The sequence below is a fragment of the Eulemur rufifrons genome, chromosome 3 (assembly GCF_041146395.1).
Source record: "Eulemur rufifrons isolate Redbay chromosome 3, OSU_ERuf_1, whole genome shotgun sequence".
Taxonomy (NCBI): Eukaryota; Metazoa; Chordata; class Mammalia; order Primates; family Lemuridae; genus Eulemur; species Eulemur rufifrons.
Window position 1 is genome coordinate 40,037,519 of NC_090985.1, and position 24,167 is coordinate 40,061,685.

General features: G+C 36.9%; 1 protein-coding gene across 1 annotated transcript in view; it reads left to right on the forward strand.

The window, feature by feature from the left end:
* The first annotated feature begins 469 nt into the window (after window positions 1-469).
* TMEM65 (transmembrane protein 65) overlaps window positions 470-24,167 on the forward strand; it is a 52,757-nt gene continuing 29,059 nt past the window's right edge. The window contains exon 1 of the mRNA XM_069466012.1: window positions 470-764. Coding sequence (XP_069322113.1) covers window positions 470-764 — 295 coding nt within the window. The remainder of the gene's footprint in view (window positions 765-24,167) is intronic.

A 24,167-nucleotide genomic window follows, 5' to 3' on the forward strand; every position in this document is an offset into this window, starting at 1 on the left:
GAGGACGAGGGGAGGCAAGAGGGTGAGAAAGCCGGAGGGAGAGGAGGGCGGTGCCGGAGGAGGGCGGCGCTTGGCTGACTCATCCCTCTGGAAGACCAGACTGACAGACTCATACACTCGCCGATCCCGCCCGCCCGCGCCGCTCCTCCTCAGCCGGGAGGCGCCCGCCCGCACCGCCCGCACCACGCCGCCCGCCCTCTCCGGGAGCTCTCGGAGCCCAGCCCGGCCGGCTCAGAAAGTTTTACTCGTTTGAGGGGCCGGAACCGTCGCGGGCCTTTTGGAAGGGAAGCGGGACAGAAGAGGAGGCGACAGCTGCGCGGGCCCGCGGAGTGCATGGTGCTCGGCGCCTCGGCTGCCGGTCAGAAGGACCTCGGGGCGGGGTCGGGCTGAGCCCTGATTCTTCTCCCCTCAGCCTCGCCAGAAATCGCCCGCCCAGACTGCCGCGGGGGTCCCCGCTCCTCAGCTCGCCATGTCCCGGCTGCTGCCCCTGCTGAGGAGCCGGACCGCGCGCAGCCTGAGGCCGGGCCCGGCCGCCGCTGCCGCCGCGCCCCACCCGCCGTCCTGGTGCTGCTGCGGGCGGGGGCTGCTGGCGCTCGCGGGCCCCGCGGGCCCCCGGGGGCTGGGCACCCACCCCAAGAAGGAGCCCATGGAGGCGCTGAACACGGCGCAGGGCGCGCGCGACTTCATCTACAGCCTGCACTCCACCGAGAGGAGCTGCCTGCTCAAGGAGCTGCACCGCTTCGAGTCCATTGCCATCGCCCAAGGTACGGGGGGCGGCTGGGAGCGAGTCCGGGGGCCCCGGCGCCCTCCTGTTCCCCGCCCGCGCACCGGGAGCCCTCCCCGGCCCTGGGCCTGGGACCCCCTCTGCCTCCCCACCCGCCAGCCTCCGCCTGCCTGGCCCCGCGCCTGGGACGGCTGCGGGCGGGGGTGCTTTCTGCCTCCTGAGTGTCCCCGAGGCAGGTAGAACAGGCGCGGATCGTGCCAGGCAGCCGGGGCCAGCGCCTGGCTAGTTCCTCCCCAGCCTCAGAATCCGGAGCTTCAGCTTCAAATGCCAGCCGACACTTAGGATTTTTCTTTTCCTTTGCCGCGTGCCGCCGGCCCCCAGCCTTTCTGTCCCCGAGCCCTTGCTGCTTTCTTGCGAACGTGCACGCATTCAGGTGGCATGCTGTGCCTGCTCCGAGAAAGTGCCACCAACCCGACCGGCAGGAAGAAACTTTTCTTCACTGGTTATCAAACGAAGGTGTTGGGTGGCCAAAAGAAGGGGTGTAGCTTCGTAAGTCAGGGATGCTTTCAGCTGCTTGTTTGCACACACATCTGGTTGTATTAATTTAAGCAACCGAAGGAAACATTTTCCTGGGAAATGAAAATAGCTTTAAGTTAAACTCCAGTTTTTGTTTCCCCAGAGGTTGAAAGCATGGAATAAATAAGAAGGTTTTTTTTTTTTTTTTTTTTTTTTATCTGTGGCTTTACAATCAAGAGCAGACTTCTGCTCAAGAGTAGTTTGGAACGATGGAAGCAAAGCTATTTTTAAGCTAACATGTTAAAATAGGATATTTTTAAAACAAGTGCAGAATGTGGTAGGTCAGAATTTGAGTCTAGGTGAAAAGACTAAAAGTTCAGAAAATCAAAAGGATGAAAGGAGCAAACGACTAAGATGAATTGTCTTAAAATATTTCAGCCATTTAAACACTGTTATATAAACAAAATACATTGCTTCAATTTGTATTACATTCTGTTGCGTTTGAAAGTTTTAAAAAAGTTTATTCCCCCCCACAAAGTTGGTGGGTACATTAACATCCCATAGATTCCTAAATTTAGAGCACACTGATTTGGAAAATGGCATTTGATTTACCAGAGGTACTTGAAAGTGTTATCTTTGGCCTATGTGAAGGAATGGAGGAAAGAATTATCTGCCTCATATAAGCATAACTTACTTGTATTACTTCAGAAACTTGTTTTAGTTGTGCCTTTTAACCGATTTTTCTCTCAGTTCAGGGAATTGTGGACCAATTTATAGTTTTGGGTGATTTATTCCAGACATTGTCTACCCACAATGCTTTTACAGGAAAATGTAGCATCCTAATCAATTTAGTTATTAAATATGTAATCATGATGTTGTTATATGAAATCATAATTGAATACTAGCATATTTGTAATTTATGTGTGCACTCAGTATGCGGTTTTAAAATATTCAATTCTAAAAATGTGCTTCTTGGAAAACAATATAGACAGTCATATACTAGAACATTGATTTTCAGATCTTTCTACATTGGCAAGACTATTTGAACACACATTTTTGCCTTTTCTAAGTAATTTCTTGAAAATTTTGTATTGTCAACATGTTACAGGATTGGAGTGCCCTATGATTATAGTCTTATAGCAGTTCTTGAAAAGCATGTCCTGAATAGGACTGGATAAATTTTATCTCGTACATTATTGGTTTTGCACATACCAGCAGTATTACAGTAGGAAGGCCACATTTTCCAATGAAGATAATATATTCTGGAAAGGATGTAAAAACTTTAGTCAATGGAGATCATTAGCATCAATTAAACTTAATTATGTAGAGAAGAAGAGAGACGTTAGTAATTTAAATTTGTCTTCTTTGTTCAGGAGGAACAGGCAAGGATATGGGGAACAATGATAGACAAATGCTTCTCTCTCCTGTTTATAAGCTAAAGAATGTCAAAGTGTAAATCAGCTATTTTTGCTTATGTCGATGACTAAATTATTGCCCTTTGAATCAAATGACACTTCCAGCTGCTGCTGCTTCAGTTCTTAGTGCAGTGTTGGTGTTCACTTACTGTTTTCATTATCAACTAGTATCGAAACTTAGGAAATTACCTCATTCATTAATCATTTAAGATAAAAAGGATTTTACTATGTTGGGAATGCATATTGCTCATTCCATTGCTGAAATCAACATTTTTTTTTTCCAGGCAAATGAAAAACTTCCATATTTTTCTTTTATTGTTGCTTTTTGAATATTTTCAAATACCCAACTATGTACTAAATGTGTGTGTACTATGTACACTTCTCATGAAAATAATTTTCTGTTAAAAGGGCTGTTTGTTATTATAGGAAATCTATGTGTCCTTGGAAAGGGTGCTTGTGTGATCTAATGAAAGTTTTGGCTTTGGTGTGGAAACATCATGTAAGAAAAATCATCTAGGCTTTGATGTGGCAGTGGAATCTGCTGTTGAAGTTTGGTACATTTGCCCTTATCTTTCTTATATGTTTATCAGTAGGCATGTGATATAATCTGGGATGAGATAAAACTTTAGAATCAGTTTGTAACAGATAAGGCAGACTTTGTGGAATGTCTTATCATAGTTTATTATGATATTTTGATTTTTAAATTACACACTGATTTCCGCCCCAATTTTAAGATGTTGCACTCTAAACTTACCTGCTCAACCTGATCTCTCTTTTCCCATAAACAGACTGTATTCTGCTGATGGTACATTCATCGTTGGTTCATGTTTTTACAAGTAGTACTAGCAAGCTGACATTACAGTTGCCTTTCAATATTAGCCAAGATTTTTAAAACAATTTTCTTCTCAATTTTTGTAATTAATATTTATTTTTTTTAATTATTTCTTAAAACTTTTAAAATATAGCAATTTGGTTTTGAAAGATAGACAGTGGGTTTGAAATATGGATATTAGTTATCCATTGTGGTATAACAAATTATCCCAAAACACAGTAGCTTAAAACAAGCATGTATTAGCTCACAATTTCTGAGGCTCAGAAGTCCTGGAGCAGCCTAGTTCAGTGTTTCTGAGTCAGGGTATCTCATGAGGTTGAAATCAAGCTTTCAGCTGGGGCTGCTGCATCTGAAGTCCTGACTTGGGCTGGAGGGTCAATTTCCAAGAAGGCTCACTTATATGGCTGTTGGCTGGAAGTCTCAAGTTCTTGACATGTGGTCCTCTCCAAAGGGCTGCGTGAGCGTTCTCAAGACATGTCAATGAGTTTCCTCTAGAATAAGTGATGAGAGAAAGAGTGAGAAAGAGTGAGAAAGAGTGAGAGAGTGTGTGTGGGCACCTAAGCTGGAAGCCACAGTCCTTTATAACCCAGTCTGAGAAATGATAGTCCATCTCTTTTGCCCTGATATTGTGGGAGGGTGCTACACAGAGTGTGAATACCAGATACCAGGAAGTGGGAATCCTTGGGGGCCATCTTGGAGGCTCACTTCCACACTTATTTAAGGTGTATTGGGGAGGTACAGTGAGATATGAGGAAAAGGAACTTCGTAGGGAATATTTTTGTTAAATGTGCACTTAAGATATTTAAAAAATGAGATTCTTTTTACATATAGCGAATAAGAGATATACTGAGGTGAACAGAACAGTTTTTCTATCAGTGTTAGATTTTAATTAGCTTACAAATTTTGTTTCTCTGTATAAGTGGTAATTGTGTACTTTTAAAATTAGGTTTTGCTGTTTATCTACATGTGTATATGTTAATAATATAATTCTAAACTTTAATCTTGTACGCCCTCCACTTTTTGTGATTATTTAAAGTAGGATGAAGAGCTTTGAGTACTTACCATATAGCATAAGGGGCCTTTGACAAAATGAAAACAAAGAATTGATATTAAGTTGGATATCTAGAATACTTAAAAATAAATTATGATTTGTTATAGAGTCCCTGACCACTAGGAATCTTGGACCTTTAACAAGATTATGCCCATTTTTCTCAACCCATTGCTCAGGATTATGTGAGAAAATAGGAATTATTTTAAGCTATTAGCCTCCAGAATGGATTAGGAATAATGTTGGCTTTACTCAAAAAGAATTAAAAAAAAGAGCAAGAAAAACATTTCGTGCTCCAAATTAAGATACGTGAATAAAGATATTCTAGTGCCTTGATTGAAATAGTAAAAGAAAAATAAGGGAAGTACAGCCCCACCTAGGCCCAACAAGAGGGGAGGAACAAGGATGAAGGTATGAAGTATGAATTAAGGCAAGAGGAGTCAGAATCTCTAACAAGCCAAGAGTTTCTGTATCTTGGCCTAGAAAAGTTAAATGAAACTTTGCTACAATCAGTTACTTTACCACTATGGAAATAACCTAATTATGGCAGTATATTCCAGCAGGTTTAATTCTAAATTCTTAGAGTAGTATACTGGGTGTATGTTGGAGTGGTCTTATTAGCTATTACTGCCAGTAGAAGACAGATAATCAAATAGAGTATTTTTTCTTTCCATTATAAAACAGATACATGCTATTTAACAATCTTTAATCATCACTTACATATAACTTGATGTCCAGAGTTACATGTGACTTACAATAAGCACTCTATTATATCTAATGATTTTGTGGATCAGGAACATAGGCAGGACTCAGCTGGATGCTGTTTCATGTGTTATTTACAGAGGTCATTCCGTAAACTTAAGCTGGTTGGGCTGGTTAGAAGGTCCAAGATGGGTTTACTTACATGTCTGACACTTTGGTGGAGATGGCTGGAAGGATGGGATCAACTGGAACTGTTGACCCAAACAGAGGTACGTGGCCTCACCAGCACGACAATCTCAGGATGGTTGTAATACTTAGATGATAGGTCAGGGTTACCAGAAAAAAAGTTCCAGGAGGACTAGGTAGAGGCTGTAAGACTTTGTATTAGTTTTTTATTGCTGCTTTAACACATTACCAAAAATTTAGTGGCTTAGAAAAACACAAACTTACTCTCTTAGAGTTCTGAAAGTTGAGTCCAAAACGAGTCTTGGGCTAAAATCAAAGTGTCAGCAAGGCTCTGTCCTTCTGGAGGCTCTAGGGGAGAATCGCTTCTTCATGTCTTCCATCTTTTGCCATTCCTTGCTTCCTGGACATATCGCTTGAATCTCTGCTTCAGTTGTTGCATCATCTTCTCCCTCATTGACCTTTTTGCCTTCTTCTCATAAGGGCCCTCATGATTACATTTAGGGCCTGCTGGATAATCCAGGATAATCTCACCCCCAGAATTCTTAATTTAATCGCATCTGCAAAGTCTCTTTTGCTTTGTAAGGTAACATATTCACAGGTTGGGGGATTAGTATGTGGATATTTTTGGGGGCCATTTTTCAGCCTACCACAGACTTGTTATGACCTAGCCTTAGAGGTCCCAGAACATCATTTCTGCTGCATGTTATTGGTCAAGTAAGTCACTAAAGCTATCAGACTCCTCACCTCTCTATCAAATAAGTGAACTTGGTGGTAATTGTTTTCCTAGGTTGTGTATCTTTTCACTTCTAAGTTCTTGACTAAATGCTAAATATTAGAAACTTAGGAAATGATGGCTTCCAGATAATCAACCACTACTGTCTATAGTTTAATTCACCAGTAATTAAATTGGTCTTTTTTGTCTCAGTAGGCAGTTATTGTTTTTTTATAGCAGTTGTGACAAACAAATTTTTATCAACAAATTTGTGGATAGGAAAATTGAAATAATACAAAGTCAGTAATTTATAGGGTCAGGTAGAACTAAAGATGATGAGTTGGAATGTTTGGGATGACCTGATATTGAATCATTATTGCTGGAGATTATTTTAGTTTTTTTAAAAAATAGTGATAAGTATGCATAACAACATTCTTGTCTACTTCCCTTTGGTGTGTTTTAGTATAACTGGAACAAATAGGGACTAAATCACTGAGGACAGATTTTTATTAGCATCTTGCTCAAGTCAGATGAATTAATTAGTTTGTAGCTTTATAGGACTCTAGCCTTGTTTTTGACTCACAGGTTTATATCTGCTTTAAGATAATAAAAACATCACATAAAAACAAGTAGTTATAGGTTAAAATTACCACATGCAATCGGATAAATGAGAGGCTCTTGTAGACAAAAGACTTTGCAGATCAGCCTTTGAAACATTGACTTTGATGGCTTTTGATGGTAATATATTTGGATATAATTGCATTTTCCTCTGCCTTAGTAAGAGTATAATAGTCACAATTTAGTTTCTACCAGATGTCAGAGTCCTTATATACTATATTTTAATACGATAATTTTCTTTGGTGCTACTTCTATTTGTAGACATGCTTGTCGTTACACCAAATGCCTCCAGAACACTATGCTATTTCATTTGGCATGCTTTTTAGATTCTGTCATAGTGGTAGTGAAATGTGTTGGGCTTAGTCTGCCCTTCCCCCCTCCTCAGTGCTCTCAGATTATTCTACTCTATTTTCATCCATTCCTTGTGGTTGTGGTAAACTCTTTTCTGTTGTGTAAGGAGGTCTACTTCTTGGCATTCTGTTATTGTTCCTAATGACTGCTCTTTTGCTATTTGTCACTCTTCCACAGTGTTTTTAATTTCCTTTTTCTTTCATTTTCTCCCTTTTTTAGACTCTTCCCTCCTCCCCCATAATTATCAATAGGGTTTAATCTTGATAGGCATTTCAAGAACCACTATTCTCTTGTATTTCCTGCTAACCAGTTGCATCTATCACATTGTTATTGATCTTTGACTCTTCAGCTCTCACATTAAAAGATCTTTCTTGTGATAATACCCTCCTAATGGGCTCTATATCCAATTTTACTGCAAAGGCTAGAGTTGCACAATAAAATTCTTTAAATTTTCTTGCTAAAGTTATGCTCGGTAATAGAATTGTTCTAGATTACCTACTGCTAAACAAGGAAGGATTTGTGCAGTTGCTGACACTTCTTATTGTACATGAATGAATACATCGGGTATTATATTCAGCAGCAGGAGATTAATGAACAGGTTGCTTGGTTGAAAATGCGTCAGAATTAAGCAGTTAACCATGGAAATGACTTAAAATGGTCATGGTTAAAAACAGTTGAGAAACTTTGGACATTTCTGTGGCCTATAATAATTTAACATAGTAATTATAATTATGATTAATAACATTCCAAGACATATCAGAATTTTTAGGATTCTCATACAATTTTGAAATATATTAATAGCATCCATAAAATATAATTCAAAAGTTAAACATCATTACCTATTTGACAATACTTCCCATGTAATTTAACATATCAAATAAGCCTATTTATTATCTCTTAGATGCTTCTGTAACATCCCAAAGTTAGTTTGAGGTGAAAAGACTTAATTTTGAATTTGAAATTTGATTTGGGGAAGCCTGTTAAATATGTCAAAGATTTATGAAACAGTCAAAAGAGGATCACAGGTCACTGTAAAAATAATAGTTATTCATTTAGCCAAAGCGGTAATTAAAAGGTTTTAAAAAGAAAATAACCTTTATTCTTTGATAGAAAAGAGATTCTGTTTTCCAAACAATCAAAAGGCCCGATAAAGACAGCATGAGATCGAATCTGTCTCTCTTCTACCATCTTTTTTTTTTGTAGTTTACTCAAAGGATGAACAAAAATATTTTATCATCTCTTATTGATACTGCATGAAATTCTTGTTCAAAAGAGAAAAGGAAATGTTAGTTTTATATTAGTGTATTATCAATACTAAAACTAATTTTAATAAAATCTCATAAAGAAATCCATTCAATCTTAGCTTTGTTTGTCCACACAAGATTTCTATAAGCCTTTTATAGTCTCTTACAATTTTTTCTATCCTCTTTTCCCAACTTTCTATATTCATTTAGTTTTATCTACATCTTTTTTTAATTTCTTCAATTTGAAACAACCTTTAAATAACTTCTAAACTAGACAAAACATTTTTTTTTGATGATACATGCAACTGGGTAGCTGGAAAGAAAAATACATTTTCGTGCCTTTACAGTTTTCTTCACTAAAAGCATATCTTGCTTTTCTTTATATACTCCATATACAGAATTGTTTCTCTTGTATCTAGTAATTTTAATTACCTGTATTAACTAACAACAAACACATTTCCATGCCTTTACAGCTTTGTTCACTAAAGACATATCTTGCTTTTCTTTATACACTCTATGTAAAGAATTGTTTTTAATAATTTTAATTACATATATTAACTATTAATGTAATTTTAACTCTTAGTAACTGTTATATCTAGTGAAAACCTAAGAAGTAATTTTGAACTGTTTTATATCAATTATTTGTAGATAAAAACCATTTCATATTTTTTAAAAAAGATATGTTTCCTCAATTTTTTTGGCTTATTAACAGATGTAAATATATTTAGCTTTTCTATACCATATACAATTAAGATGCCAAAGTATATGAGCTTAAACTTATGTTTAATAATTACTGTTTCTGTATTTTAACTTACTTAGAAATGATGCAGACATTTTATGATTACCTATTACTTGATTTAACGTAACATGACTTTTAAGATTTTTAAATTACTTAAAAGAATTTTGAAACTATGACACGGGTACCCTTCCTGATGTCTTCTCCAGTTGTCCTGGGTCCTGAATAACCACGTAGTACCCAAGATGGCCATGAAGGACAGGGGTCTTCTGGGTCCTGAATTTACACATCAGATGTAGAGCTCAAGACAGAGGACAAAACTGTAAAGAGGAAGCCTGAAAGGAAGAATCAACTGCTTTAAGCATGGCCAGGAGGCAAAGCTCCCCGGGGAGGAGGAAAGGGCCATATTAGGCTTCAGTCTGCTTGAAGCTGGTGATCTAGGCACTGAGGACATGTCATCAGGCCTTACCATGGCCACCTGTCCAGACCCCAGAATCTAGAGGCTCAAAATGAAACATAAGCTCATACTAAGATGTGTGTAAGGCCTCAGGAAAGCCTGGCAGCCGGCCCTTATAGCTTTAGTTAACAGACAAATCAAGCTAAAGTCAGAAATGTTACAGAAGCAGCAGTTTTATAGCCCTAAAACATGTAGCAGGGACAACATAAACCTATTTGACCAGTAGACTCGGCAAAAATGTCTGAATTGTATTTAACACATTGACTGCTACACTAGAAAAAAAATTATTTCCCTGGGGCCATGGTGTTTTATTAAAACAAAATGATCCTTTCTAATTTGTTATTTTTTTTATAGTTTTCTGTGTATGAGTTATATGCAACACAATCCACGTTTTTAGAATTAAATTGTCAATATTAATTGTAACAATAAGAACATCAACAAGTAAGATTTTCATGAACCAGCTGCAGGGTTTTGCTTCATGTGGCCATGGGCTCAAAACTAGCGTGAGTTAAATACAACTCACATGGCAGTTAATGGGCTAACCGACAATTCTGAAGCTATTCCTATTTTATTTTACCAACAATTTTAAAACTAGCTTTATTTACCAAATATTATTCCATACACATAACACATGTCTATGTATAGATACACAGAAGCAGATCTTACGGCTTTCATAAAGAATTCTCATTTGCTGGTTTTCAAATAGTTTTTCTTTTCCCCATTCAATTAATCTTCTGTTAAATAATTACCCATTTCATTACCCTAGGCAATTGTTATTAACCTGAAATTTGCATTTTTAAAGGGATGACTCTTAGGTCTAACAAGGCAGAAAACTTATATCTCAAAAGCACAGAGCTGAGATTTCAGGCCTAAATATTATACCATCATTTGCCCAATCCAAGAAAAAACGGTGTAGATAAAAGTCCAGTTAAGACAAGATGGCAAGGAAAAGTACCTTAAACAAAGTTAAGACTTATTATGTAGATTTAAACCAATGGCAAGAGTTTGTAGAGATTCAATCTTCCCTCTATTGTGTTGTACAGAGGCAGACACTTTTACAAATGGAGATTTACTTTGTAGAAATAAATTTATTATACGAAGGGATTTCAAAATAGCTGGCTGAATGCCAGAAAGGGGTATTTTGGAGACCAATTCAGTTCAATAGGCAGTGTTTTAAACTTAGCTACTGTTTCTTAGCTAAAATTATTGAGTTTAAGGTGGAACCCATTAAAGAATAGGTTAAAGAAAGTATTCTCTATGCCTCAACTCAGCATGGATAACTTTGAAAAAGAAGCAAGCCTAACTTAATTGAGGGCCTACCTTTTACAAATACTTTATCTATCCAGGATAGCTTTCTTTTAGCCTTTAGGGCAGGATAATAACTAAGCCAAAAGGTTAGCAGATTTAATTTTTCTTATCAATGAGTCACTTAAGCTTTTTATTTGCCTTTTATAAAGAGTCTTTTAAAACGGACTATAAGGCCGGGCGCGGTGGCTCACGCCTGTAATCCTAGCACTCTGGGAGGCCGAGGCGGGTGGATCGCTCGAGGTCAGGAGTTCGAGACCAGCCTGAGCAAGAGTGAGACCCCCGTCTCTACTAAAAAATAGAAAGAAATTATATGGACAACTAAAATATATATATACAAAAAAATTAGCCGGGCATGGTGGCTCATGCCTGTAGTCCCAGCTACTCGGGAGGCTGAGGCAGTAGGATCGCTTAAGCCCAGGAGTTTGAGGTTGCTGTGAGCTAGGCTGACGCCACGGCACTCACTCTAGCCCGGGCAACAGAGTGAGACTCTGTCTCAAAAAAAAAAAAAAAAAAAAAACAGACTATAAAAATATTGAAATCTTTTTAGAAGCTTCTGCACATCAGTATGCATACCTGGATGAGCCTAATTTGGGAGTCCTCATTTTTAAAGGGACCTCTTAAAGTGTAGTGTTGTTGATTTGGGATGTTTTACTATAAGTTTAAATTACTTTTAGTAAGGTTTTGCCATTTCTATAAGTGTTTGCTGCTTCTGGGGCCTAATATTTATATATGTATGAGCAGGCATATCCAGAAGGTACTCAGTTCTTCAGAAATGAAGGATTCCAGTTTTATGTTGAATCTTAGCTTTGGCATTCAGGTTCCCTTGATCAACTTAGCCAATGATTTTTTTTTCCTTACCTAAATGCACAAGAAAAAGAAACAAAGGGTTAGAACACAAAAATCCCTGTGAATTTCTGAAAGTTGAAGTTAAACCCCTCTGCAGTATTGCCATTTACTGCCAGTTTCTCTCTGGCCCAGTCAGACATCCATGGTCTCTAACTGGATTCAAGCCAGTTAATTATCAGATTCAGTCCTGTCCCGGACTCAGTCCAGTTTGTCTCGACTTCTGAACGTAGTTTGGACCAAAAACTTTCTCAAACAAAATTGGATAGCTCAAAACACAAATCCATGGAGCTTTGGAACCTGAGAGAGAACTTACTCATAATCCCCAGCTGCTTTGAGAGAGCAGTGGACACAGTTAGCCCTGTGGGTACCTTGCTTGGTCACTCAATGCTTCTGGGGATAGCTGGAAGCTCTACTTTGGCTCCCCCTTCTGACACCATCTGTTAAAAGAAAAACTTTAGACAAATTAAATTTAACAAAGTTTAATTGAATAAAGAATGATTTATGTATCAGGCAATACCCTGAACCAGAACAGGTTCAGATCAAGCAACTCTGATGTTGCTGCGTGGTTGGACAGAATTTATAGAAGGAGAAAGGAAAGTGACATACAAAAAACATAACTGAGGTACAGAAGCAATGAAACAACTGACTTGGTTATAGGTTGGTGTTTGCCTAATTGAACACAATTTGAATGGTTGGCTGCTGCTGATTGGTTGAAGTATGGTTGCTATAATTATTGTAGACTCAGTTACTTGTTAAAATGAGTAGGTTGTAGTCTATTTACATATCCAGTTAGGTTACAGTTCACTATGTATGGAGAAACTTTTAGGCTGAACTTATAATTAAGGAGGCAACTTTAGGCTAAATTTAATTTAACATCACTATCTTTACTACCATTACTTATCAATTATTGAATACCTGCTGTGTGTCAGACATACTGAACTGAGTTTTCATGTAATTATTTTGCTTAATTCTCTTAGAGGGAGAAGGAATTGTCTCTATTTTATAGATTAAGAAGCTTGCCCGAGATCCCTCAACCTGTATGTCAGAGTAGAGTTATTAATAAGAACTTAGTTTTATTTGGCTCTAAAATGTCTGTTCTTACTACTGCACCTCTCTGGATACTCATATGTGGGGTTTTACACACATGTGGGGAAAAAACACCTCATGCTTTATAAAAGTCAAATGTGCTGGTAATATATCTAGCCTATCTTCTGTATATTTGTACAATGTACAACATTCAACACAAAAGCAAATATGGCATTGTTACCTTGAAAATAAGGGAAATCAGTGTGCAAATAAGTTAATATATTGTGTGAAAAGTTTGGGAAAGTCAGAAAACTAGTATTTGGAACTTGTAACTGTCATAAATCTCAAATTTTTACTTCAGTTTTCCTTTAGATTTTTGAATAATTTTTTTAATCTAATTTATAATCCATAGAAAAGCTTTCCAAACTTTTAGTTCATTTTTAGCTTCCTGGGCATTGAGTACTTGTGAGATAACTATATAAAGATATCTGATAGTTAATTGGATATATGGACTCTGGATGGAGTCCCAGAGTAAGATTCAAGTTTGGGAATCCTACCCATACAGGTAGTAACTAAGACTAGGCAGAATGAGTAGAGTGAAAGGAGAAGATCCCAGGAGAGAACTCTGAGAAATACCAATGTTTATTGAAAGGGAGAAGGAAGAAGAACCAGAAATAGAGTGACAAGGAGTGTCCAGAGAGACAGGAAGAATAACAAGAATAATGTATCCCAGAAGCTAAGCCAAGAAGAGGGCATTTCAAGGAAGAGGGAATGATCTGATGCTTTAGATAGATCAAGTAAGAGGAATACTGGAGCTGGGGCAAGGGGTCCATTGGATTTAGTAACACAAAAGAGATCGACATCTTTGTCAGAACAGTTTTATGATAACTATGTGGGGAGAAGCCAGATTTTAGTGGGCTAAGAAGGGAGTAGCAATAAGGAAGAATTCAACTTTCTAATGGAAACTTTGGATATAGCAGTAGCTTGATTTTATCTAAGATTATCTCTTTACTCATAGGTCAGAACAAGTCTGAACTTATTTGAAGTACGTGTTATTAGTGTAGACCAAGGGAAAACTTCCCCTTTGCACTCTGGAGATTTGCTGACAAAGGGTATATTAATAGGAAAAATGGCATCTAAATTTATTAGCATACACAAGGAAAAATTACCGAGTGATTATCCAATATCCCAGTGGGGCCCAGATACTTATATATTGCCTTATTTCAGATGGGAGGGGAGAGATGGAGAATAGAGTTAATTCTGTTGAGGGGCAGTTAATGATTTAGAAGTACTTACCTGTCTAATCCTGGATTTGTAACATTCATTCTCCATATGCGTTTTCACATCCTCTTTTCCACATGCCCAATCCCAAATTTTTTTCCTGCACATGTGTGGTATGCTCTTCTTTGGTTATTTACCTCTCAAATCTAGTCACATGTGTTCTTCCATTGGTCATTAAAATAACATGGTTATTTAACTTCTGTCAGTGCTGTTCCGGTCATACTGGTGTTTGTATTGTCATTCTTCTTATTTTTATTATCTAAACGCATAGAAAACATGGTCACAATATTGGCAACGTTAAAAATAAAGTAGTACTATGTCAATACAAAGCACAACAGTTAGTCCATAACCACAGTCAAAGACATATTGCTAATGTTCACAATTATAATGTACTTAAGTTGTACACTTAAGTGGCATTACTAGAAGTGATATAACAATGGTTGGTCTATAACTTTGAACTGCAAATCATGATTGCCAGCATCAGTGGTCAAGGGAAAAAAAACCAGATCAGTGATAGCAACTAAGGAATGGAGATAAACTATGCCAGATCCATTTAATACCAAAAACAGTATTGACTTTATCCCTATTTTGGCAGCCATTGTGTGGGTTTTGTACTTTTCCCACAATCTTCTGCACCCATCACCTAAAAAGGAACTTTTTGTGTCTCAGGGAAGAATTTTCTGGGATGTGGGACTTTTAAGTGCTAAAACTGAGACAGTAGTGGGTAGGTCACCCTTTCGGCTCTAAGGGTGACAGTATTTTTGCCCTTCTTACAGATTACGGCTTTTGACTCATAGGAGAGATTGGGAAAAGGATCCAGGTGGAATTTCATGTTCCTCCTGTGTAACTGGTATTCTCCCCTCCAGGTTTCCACCAGAGTGGATGCTTTTATAGGGTTCTCTCTCTAATCTTTTTTGTGTCTGGTGGGATTTGTGGCAAAGAACCCGCAAGAAGATGTGAACTTCCCCAATTTATATGTACCCTAGTGGCTTCGTACTGTTTCACAACTTCTCACTCTGCCATAACCTGTTTCTCTACTGTTCTGGCTGTACTTTTCTTAAGGCATCCACTTGTGTCTATCCCAAGAAAGCAAGTGCTAATGTCCCCTCTGTCTGGCCTCTCTTGATTTTGGGCCAGTTGTTTGCCCTGTGACTTCAGTTCTCTTATGGGTTTTGTATAAGTCATGAATTTGAACTGAATTTGACTTCATTGTAAGGGTGTGGGACAATGTTTGTTGTATTAACAGCTCTCTGCATCACACAGGGGAAACTAGAACCTTGCTTCCGAAAATTTAATGTGTATACATCATCTGGGACTCTCAGTGAAATGCAAATTATGTTTCATTAGGTTTGAGGTGGGGCTTGAGAGTCTACATTTCTAACAAGTTCCCAGGAATTGCAGTGCTGCTGCAGGTCCTGGGACCACATTTTGAGTAACAAGGCTATAGAGGTATTTTTGTTTTTACTTTTAAGGTGGGAAAAATTAAAGTCACATAGATAATAAACTCAGGCATGCTTGAATTGTGAAAGGAAACAGGCTAACAGATATGACAGCGATAATGTAAAATGTGGTAGATTTTGTGAACTGGCCGAATTATATATATTTTATATATTATAAAATAAGAGTTCATAACAATTTTTTCAATACCGGTCTAACACCACAGGGTACATTCTAGTTTTCTCACTTTTTGTATTTCTAACTCCATTCTCTGATGGAAAAATACCTGGCTCTTATTATCCTGAATATATTTATTTTTTGGATCACTGCTCCGATATGTCACCAATATCCTGTCACTGCTACTGCCCATATATTACTATACAGATGCCCTTCACACTTCAGCTTGGACACTGACACCCTGAACCACAGTTCCCTCCCTCCTACCATGTGGAAGTGTTTCACAACCCAACTGGGTTCTGACACCTTGTGCCAGACTGACCCCCCATGTGGATACACCCTCACACTGCTTGAGCTCTGAAACCTTGTTCCTGGGAGCTCTGGCTTCCTCTGCATCCTACACAGATGCTGACCTCACTCAATCCCACCTCATGGCTTTTGGACTGAATTTTAGGGGAAGGAGAAGGGAAACCTCCCCTCCCTCTACTTTTTAAAATCCTGCAGTGTTTTAAGGCCAAATCTTACCTCTTCTTGGAGGCTATCTCTTCTTAGGGATAAAATTTCTACCTTCTGGAAACTTGTACTGTTCTCTGATCATTTCATGTCTATTTGTACATCCTACTACTGATTCCATGTAACCTTTTGAGATCAGGGACTATTTTCTGCAAATTTTTCAAAAATAAACTTTAAGAAGTTTTTTTTCTTCAGCAATGAATGCAAAGGCAAATTAAAAAAAACTAGTTGATTTATGGTAAAGTTTTTTTAATTTTTAAACACAAAATTTAATCATTGAACCCTGCTCATTATAGATTAGCTACTCTTTAGCTGATAGTTGAATGATAATAAATTCAAGGTTTTTAAGTAGAAAACATTTAACTTCTAAGGAAAAAATCTTCCCCTTTGTTTTCCAGTAATTTGTATTATACATGTTAAGAAGTTTTTTTTTCTTCAGCAATGAATGCAAAGGCAAATTAAAAAAAACTAGTTGATTTATGGTAAAGTTTTTTTAATTTTTAAACACAAAATTTAATCATTGAACCCTGCTCATTATAGATTAGCTACTCTTTAGCTGATAGTTGAATGATAATAAATTCAAGGTTTTTAAGTAGAAAACATTTAACTTCTAAGGAAAAAATCTTCCCTTTTGTTTTCCAGTAATTTGTATTATACATGTCAAAAAAATAGTATATATTAAATTTTAATGACCTATTACATTTCTGGATTCATATGATTAAACAATTCATTTTTTATTATTATAGGCAGTCCTTGCTTTGCATGATTCCCATATGTATGAATCTCAGTAAAAATGTTTTAGTTAAGTAACACCCACCGATCCCCAACAACTTGGTTCAAATTTCACTTACCACAGTATATTATTATGTAAAGTACAAACTTTGCTGCTAGCTCCTCAGTACACAAATCACTGTGTAAAAACAGATTTACATAGTGATCATGACCAATCACATCACTTCTTTCACAGTCCCTCAGTAATTGGTCACTGTGCATCTGTTATTTAGTTCACACACAGACAACAAAGCCTGTAGTTGTATTTCCTTCTTGTCGCCCAGTGTTAAACCCATGTGATGTTTTACAAAAATGAATAACCAAAAGGGAATTGACCAAAAAAGATGGAAATGCAGCCAAGAAACAAAAAGCAATTATGCTGAAGTGAAATTCCTATCAAACATAAATGGTATATAGAAGAAATAGCTGACTATGGGAATGTGGACACTGCCATTGAACTGCTGCCATTTGAGAGACCAGATATGCAGCCAGAGGAGCTTAGGAAAGATGAACTTATGGACATAAATGAGGAGAGTGAGGAGGTTGTAATGAAAAGATGAAGATGTTCCAGAGGAAGTGACCCTGGCGTAGAGTTCGTATCTCTCCAAGGAGGTCTTGGAGATATTTCGTGACATTAAAAATGCAAAGGATAAAATGTAAGATAATCCAGACTTAGAAAGGAGTATGACAATTCACCAAGGTGTAGGAAAGAAGCTTGCCTCCATATTATATGATAAGAAGTTATATGAGAAGAAGAGGACTAGCACTGTTTAAACTACTTTTGATAAAATTTTTTTCAAAGAAACAAAACACTTTTAATTATCAGTTCCACTATTTTAAATTACAATATACTAAACAGTTTTACTATTTTCAGAATTTCCCTTTACATTTATACCTGTCAGTAAGAGAGTTTATAATATTTTGATAAATTTTTTAAAGGTCACAAATAATTGTTAATTTTTCCCATTGGTTATTAAAACCACTTTGCACAGTTAAGCTTGTATTATTAGTTTTACGGCCCCACTCTACTGTGCAAAAGCAGGACTGCCTATATACCAGCATGTGGCACTTCTAGGTTTCATGTACATTTTTTAATTTATACATGTTTTATTTACTTTAGTGCTTTAATACATTTTGACTTTAAAATATTTTTAGCATGCAGATATCCCAAACCTGAGATTGCCATTGTGAAGCGTGCGAAGGAGGTATCATCAGCAGAAACCCCTGATAGTTTTGGTATAGTACAATCTTACAGTGTTGATTGTTTGTCACATGTTTATTGCAAATAGTAAAGCATCTATTTGATGGAACTTCTTGCTTGTTTGAAATAAATGCTTTCTTTAACTTTTTGTTTTTTGTATGTTAGTGTTTTAGACTGTCTATATGATGGAACAATAATTGCATGCTTAACTAACTGAATGATTAAATTTATGACCTTAAGAAAAGACAAAATCATTTATATTTAATTAAATTTAAATAGTGTATTTTAAAAATTGTTGAAATAACCATAGCAACTGAAGCATAAGAAGCAACAAAGGCTATGAATTTCTTTAGGATGAATGAGTAGGATAGAAAGACCACACAGGGAAATCTTCAGAATATTGCAAAGAGAAACTGTATTTAAGTAATTGAACTTCAGGAAACATTCAGTATTTTAAAAATACATTCTTGAATAGTTTGAAAGCCTTCTGTAAGTTCATTTTAAGGCCATTCATGAAAATTTTTTACATTCAACCTCCATACAGCTTCATATCTAACTCAGGTTGCATAGCCTGGTGGTGGTAGAATTGTAAGGGGTGGAGGGAGAGAGAGAATGGTAGGAAAGGGTGGGGAGGACAGAGGGAGGGAGAAAGATTAAAATAAATATCTCCCTGTCCCTATTTTATTTATTTCTGATTAGTATATTTAATACATTGCCTAAGAAGTATAACACAGTGTATGAAAAGGAATCTGAAATATTTCATGGACCAATTGAAATTTTGCAAGTGTGAGAGTTAAATAGAACTTGAACTGTATATATGGTATCAAGAGCAAAAACTAAGCTGTAGGAACTTCAGAGAAATGCAGTGGCATCGTATGTTTACATATACATACACACACGTATATATTGACATATTAGTACATGGTCTGCACAAATTCCCTAGTATACTTTGCCAGTTCTAATGTAATTCTAAGGTTAAAAATTTTAAATCTCAGTTTGTATGTAGAAATTAAACATTAATGGAAACCTTTTTTGAAGAATAAAATTTTACTTTATCTTATTCTGAAAATGTTTTAGTTAACCCTCATTTTTAGGACAATGTAGGGAAAAATAAATGATACTTATTCTGCACAGGAGGGCAAGTGATATCACTAGGAGATAAGGTGCTGCTGAATGATAACTAAACTAGAAGTAGGACTTACCTGTCAGAGTTCTCACATTTTGAGACTCAGTCTTTAGTTATATCTCTACTTATTATAGTATGCTTCTTTATGAATGTTTAGGTAGTACTTCTCTATTTTTAGAAATCTACTCATGTACAATAAGGAAGAAATATAGCATAGAACCTTAGAGCTTGAAGGGATCTCCAAGAATTGAACCCCTCATTTTGTGTAACATAGAACTGAGACATAAAGGGTTTGTGACCTGTTCAAGATTTGGCAATTAGTTACATATAAGAGTAGAAATTTCATGTCAAGTCCTTTGGATTTTTAATTCAGTGCTCTTTTTCACTACAGATTTCTTCAGGGTCAACAGTAGATCAGCCCTAGACTGTAGAGTATGCAGTTGTTCTGAAACCAGCAGAAACCATGTAATTCCTCCATTCAAAAAATGTTTTATTTGGTAACCACGATGAATCATTTGTTTTTCTCCCCTTCTGACTTAAATGGATTTTTGAAAATGTTTTATCTGAAGGGGAATTAATTCTTGGGAGAAAAAAAGAAGTAATTTGGAAAAGATATTAGTGTTTTAGTTAATTGCGGTTTTGCTTCATTTTCAAATATTAATGCATGGCCAGTGTTTTGACAGTGTTTTATATATATTTTCATGCGATTGATTCCTGATTCTTTCATGTTTCTCTATTAGGAATTTGAGTTGAAAGAGAAGTAGAACAAATGAATGAGAAGCTGGGTTCTGGACCCAGCTGTGTGTCTTTGAGTAAGTCACTTAACATCTCTAAGTGGCTGCATCTTCAAAGTGGAGAATTAAGTCAGTATTTCTCAGTGGGTGTGCTACTGGTATTTGGACTAGATAATTCTTCATCATGAAAGACTCCCCTTGTACATTGTAGGACATATAGAATCTCTAATGCTAGTACCATTTCCTGGTTATTATCACATCCCCAAAGGACCCTGCATTTCTAAGTGTCTTCTAATGGGAGGGACCACTGCATGTTGAGAACTAACGGCAAATGATTTCTAAGAATCCTTTCAGTTTCACCATTCTATGAAAGAATTCTTATTTGGGGAATGATTGAAAGGGAAAAAAGGTAATATATCAACTGAAAGATTGCTTCCTAGATATTAAGCAATTTTATTTTAAAAATGAATGTCTTTTGGGAACCTGTATAGCCATACTCACAGATCTACCATTTATGATGTTCCTAGATAAGTTATTTTTTTATAGCTTACTTTAAACTTTCCATATACAATATTATACATAGGTATGTGATTTTTTAAACTAAATGTTTTATAGTACTGTCTCTATACCTAATAAGTAAAAGCAACAAGATCTGTTTTTTAAATGTTGTCCTATTGTTTTAATATCTTAGCCTTAAAAAAAAGGACCATCATTATATATAGTAATTATTTTCTTTGACCATTTTTCACAGGTATGAAGGAAGAGAAGAAATATAATCTCTGTGTTAAATAGTATATGTAATTATTCCAAGTACTTAAGTTAGACTTGAAGAGCAACCAATATATTTGATTATTCTAAAAAATCCACTATGACATCAAATAAGAAAAATAAATTATTGTACCTCTAGTATTTACTATTAAACCAGAGTTAAACAATTAATGGGTTGGTATATTAATGTAGTTTATAAAGGCGATCATTAATTGGACACTATAGTTTTCCCCATCGTTACTACTGTCCAATTCCTGTCCTCACCTATTATACCATTGACCTTCATTAGCCTGGAATTCATTAGTTGCCTCTAGATACCAGCGTTAAAAGAAAAACTTTAAACAAATTAAATTTAACAGAGTTTAATTAAGTGAAGAATGATTTGCAAATTGGGCAGCCCCCAAACCAGAATAGGTTCGGAGAGACTCCAGCTCTGCCACATAGTTGAAGAAGATTTATGGATGGAAAGAGAAAAATGACATCCAGAAAATGGAAGTGAGATACAGAAACAGCCATTGGTTACAGCTTAAGATTTGCCTTTTATAAATTTATAATGGAGACTAAAATATAGAAACTATAGGTGTTTCACTTACATTTCTTGTACCAAAATCTTTTGATTTTAAATTTAAGATGGATCTCTCAGTAGTATTAAAAGACAAACTTTAGACGAATTAAATTTAGCAGAGTTTATCTGAGTAAAGAAATGACTCATGAATGAGGCAGCACCTTAAATCCATAAAGGTTCAGAGAGCTCCACCCAGCAAGTGGGCAGACAGAATTTATAGACAGAAAAAGGAAGTGACATATAGAAATAGCCTTTTTGCTTATAGCTTGGTATTTGCCTTATTTGAATGTGCCTGAGCAGTTACAGCCTGTGATATGCTGAAAGTTCAGCTTTATGATTGACTGAGACTAAATATACCCTTAATTAGGTTGCAGTGTGTTTACATACCAAGTTAGACTGCAGTTTGCTGTATAGTTAGGGAGGTAGCTTTAGGCCAGATTTTAGTTTAACAATTTTCTCCTTTTGGTCAGCCTCTCAATTTTGAATGATTGACCAGAACTTTGGGTATTGGCACAACTCTTTGGCACCATCATAATGGACTTCTTTGGTCTCAGTATGGAATTCACAGTTCTTGATGTCAGGTCAGCGGGATTTTTATGTTCTCTCTTGTGTTTGCATTATTCTAACTGCAGACCATTTGGCATATAATGGATGCCTGCATATGAGCATTTAAGACTCTTGAGAGGGTATGGTGCACCAGGGAGACTATTATGATGGCTATCAGAAGGATAATAATAATACTAAGGGCCCAAAGTATACTCCTTAACAGGAGCTTCCATGAATTGAACCAATCAAAATCAAATATATCAAAATGATCCAGAAGAGGAATCTCCTTGTTTTAACCAAGTAGCTTGTTTGTTGGTTTCTGGCAACTGATTTTTTACGTTATCAGATATATTTATCCAAGTGCAGCAGGAGGTGTTGACTATTGCACACACTCTTACCTGTTCAGCCAACAGATAGTCTGCAGCAATCATGTTATCGGAAGCAGTTTTAAAAAGAGAATTTAAAGAAATTTGTTGAGCAACTATTGTCTTTGCAGTAGAATGAGCTGTAGTAGCTAATGTTTGAGACAGATTTTTAATCATCACCTCATTTACATTTATGTCAAGCCAGGGATGGAGCATTTTACCAAAAGATGCCCATTTAGAGGGATTCACACCTACTGAAAAATTCCTTTTTCCTCCTGCAAATTAAGAGGTGTAGACCAATGTTTAGTTTCCAATTGGTTATGGAGTGACAGTGGTACCGTTAGAATCAATATTCCACATTGCCCCCTTATTTTCCACTGATTGATATATGGAGTTACTCATATGTATGGTTGATTCTTAAATCTTCCACAGATAAAAATATATCCTGGAGGGGCACAACAGATAGCTTCCTGAGGGATGCCTTGTATGTTAGCGGGGGTCACTATTAGGGAAGGACTAGTAATATTTATCTAAGACTCCATTATTGAATCATGGAGGCTAATGGTTGGAGGCTTTCTACAATTAAGGGATAAAGCTTATAAACATATCTATAATCTGTTCAATTATCTTTCCTTTGGTTTTCTTATGCAATTTCTGGCCTAATTTAACTGCAAAACTTTCTCTGTAGGTTTTGCCTATTGTTAGTACCATGACATATCCTACATTCAACTAAGCTTCCTGCATTATCTTAATTATTGCATACTCTTAATTATTGTATTATGAAATCTTAATTATTACATTATCTTGGCATATATAAGCAGAAAAGGAACAGAGGCAAAAGAGGAAAGGGGACAAAAATTTCATGGTGGCTGAGTGCAGTGGTTCACACTTGTAATCCTAGTACTCTGGGAGACTGAGGTGGGAGGATTGCTTGAGCTCAGGAGTTTGAGACTAGCCTGAGCAAGAGTGAGATCCCATCTCTACCATAAAAGAAAAAAAAAAAAAAAAACAGCCCAGCATTGTGGTACACGCCTGTAGTCCCTGCTACCCTGCTACTCAGGAGGCTGAGGCAGAAGGATAGCTTGAGCCCAGGAATTGGAGGGTGCAGTGAGCTACAATGACACTACTGCACTCCCCTCAGGGTAACAGAATGAGACTCTGTCTCAATTAAAAAAAAAAAAAAAGCAAGGAAACTGAACATCCCTCCTCACAACCTCCCCCTTTCATAAAAAATAAAAGAAAATACAATAAAAAATTTCATGGTGACAGAGAAGTCTTCATATGTGATCTTGGAAAAGTTGTTTTTATTTAGGATGCCATCTGTTTCTGGGGGAGAATAAAACTTTCCTAGTCAGCTTTACTTTGAGGTCTCTGATGAGTATACAGTCTCAAGAGTCTAGAGGGGCACTCTTGAGTTAAGAGATGTGGATCCAAGACTCTGGGCCCTGAAGTTTTGCTGCAGAGAAGAACTCAAAATCATCCCTTCCAATGGAGTTCAGGGGTGGTCTTTCTATGGTGTTTTTTCCAAAAGATCCAATTTCCAGGTTCTAGATCTTGAAAGGTATGGTTGTCATCAGTTGGTAGATCACAAAGAACTTCTTTTAGCTGGTGAAAATACACTTTGGCATAATACATAAAGCCTTGTGATTATATTGAGTCATATCAGGGTTTATAAGAGTGGGAAATACATAAGGTTCTCTTGTCAGAGACATAGGCCTTCCAGTAACTATTTCAAAAGGGGTCACTATATGTTGAGGGAGTGGATCTGATTGCCATCAATCAGTAACACCGTTGATCAAGGCAATTTACTTGATTTAGTTAGCTTTGCTTTATGCCATTGTGTTTGTGATACCTTATTTAACTGTTTTGTAACTTGTCCAGTGAAATGAGTATACCTCTATCACTGGGAATTTCTCCAGGAATGCCCCATAAGGAAATTACATTTCTAATAACCTTTTAGCT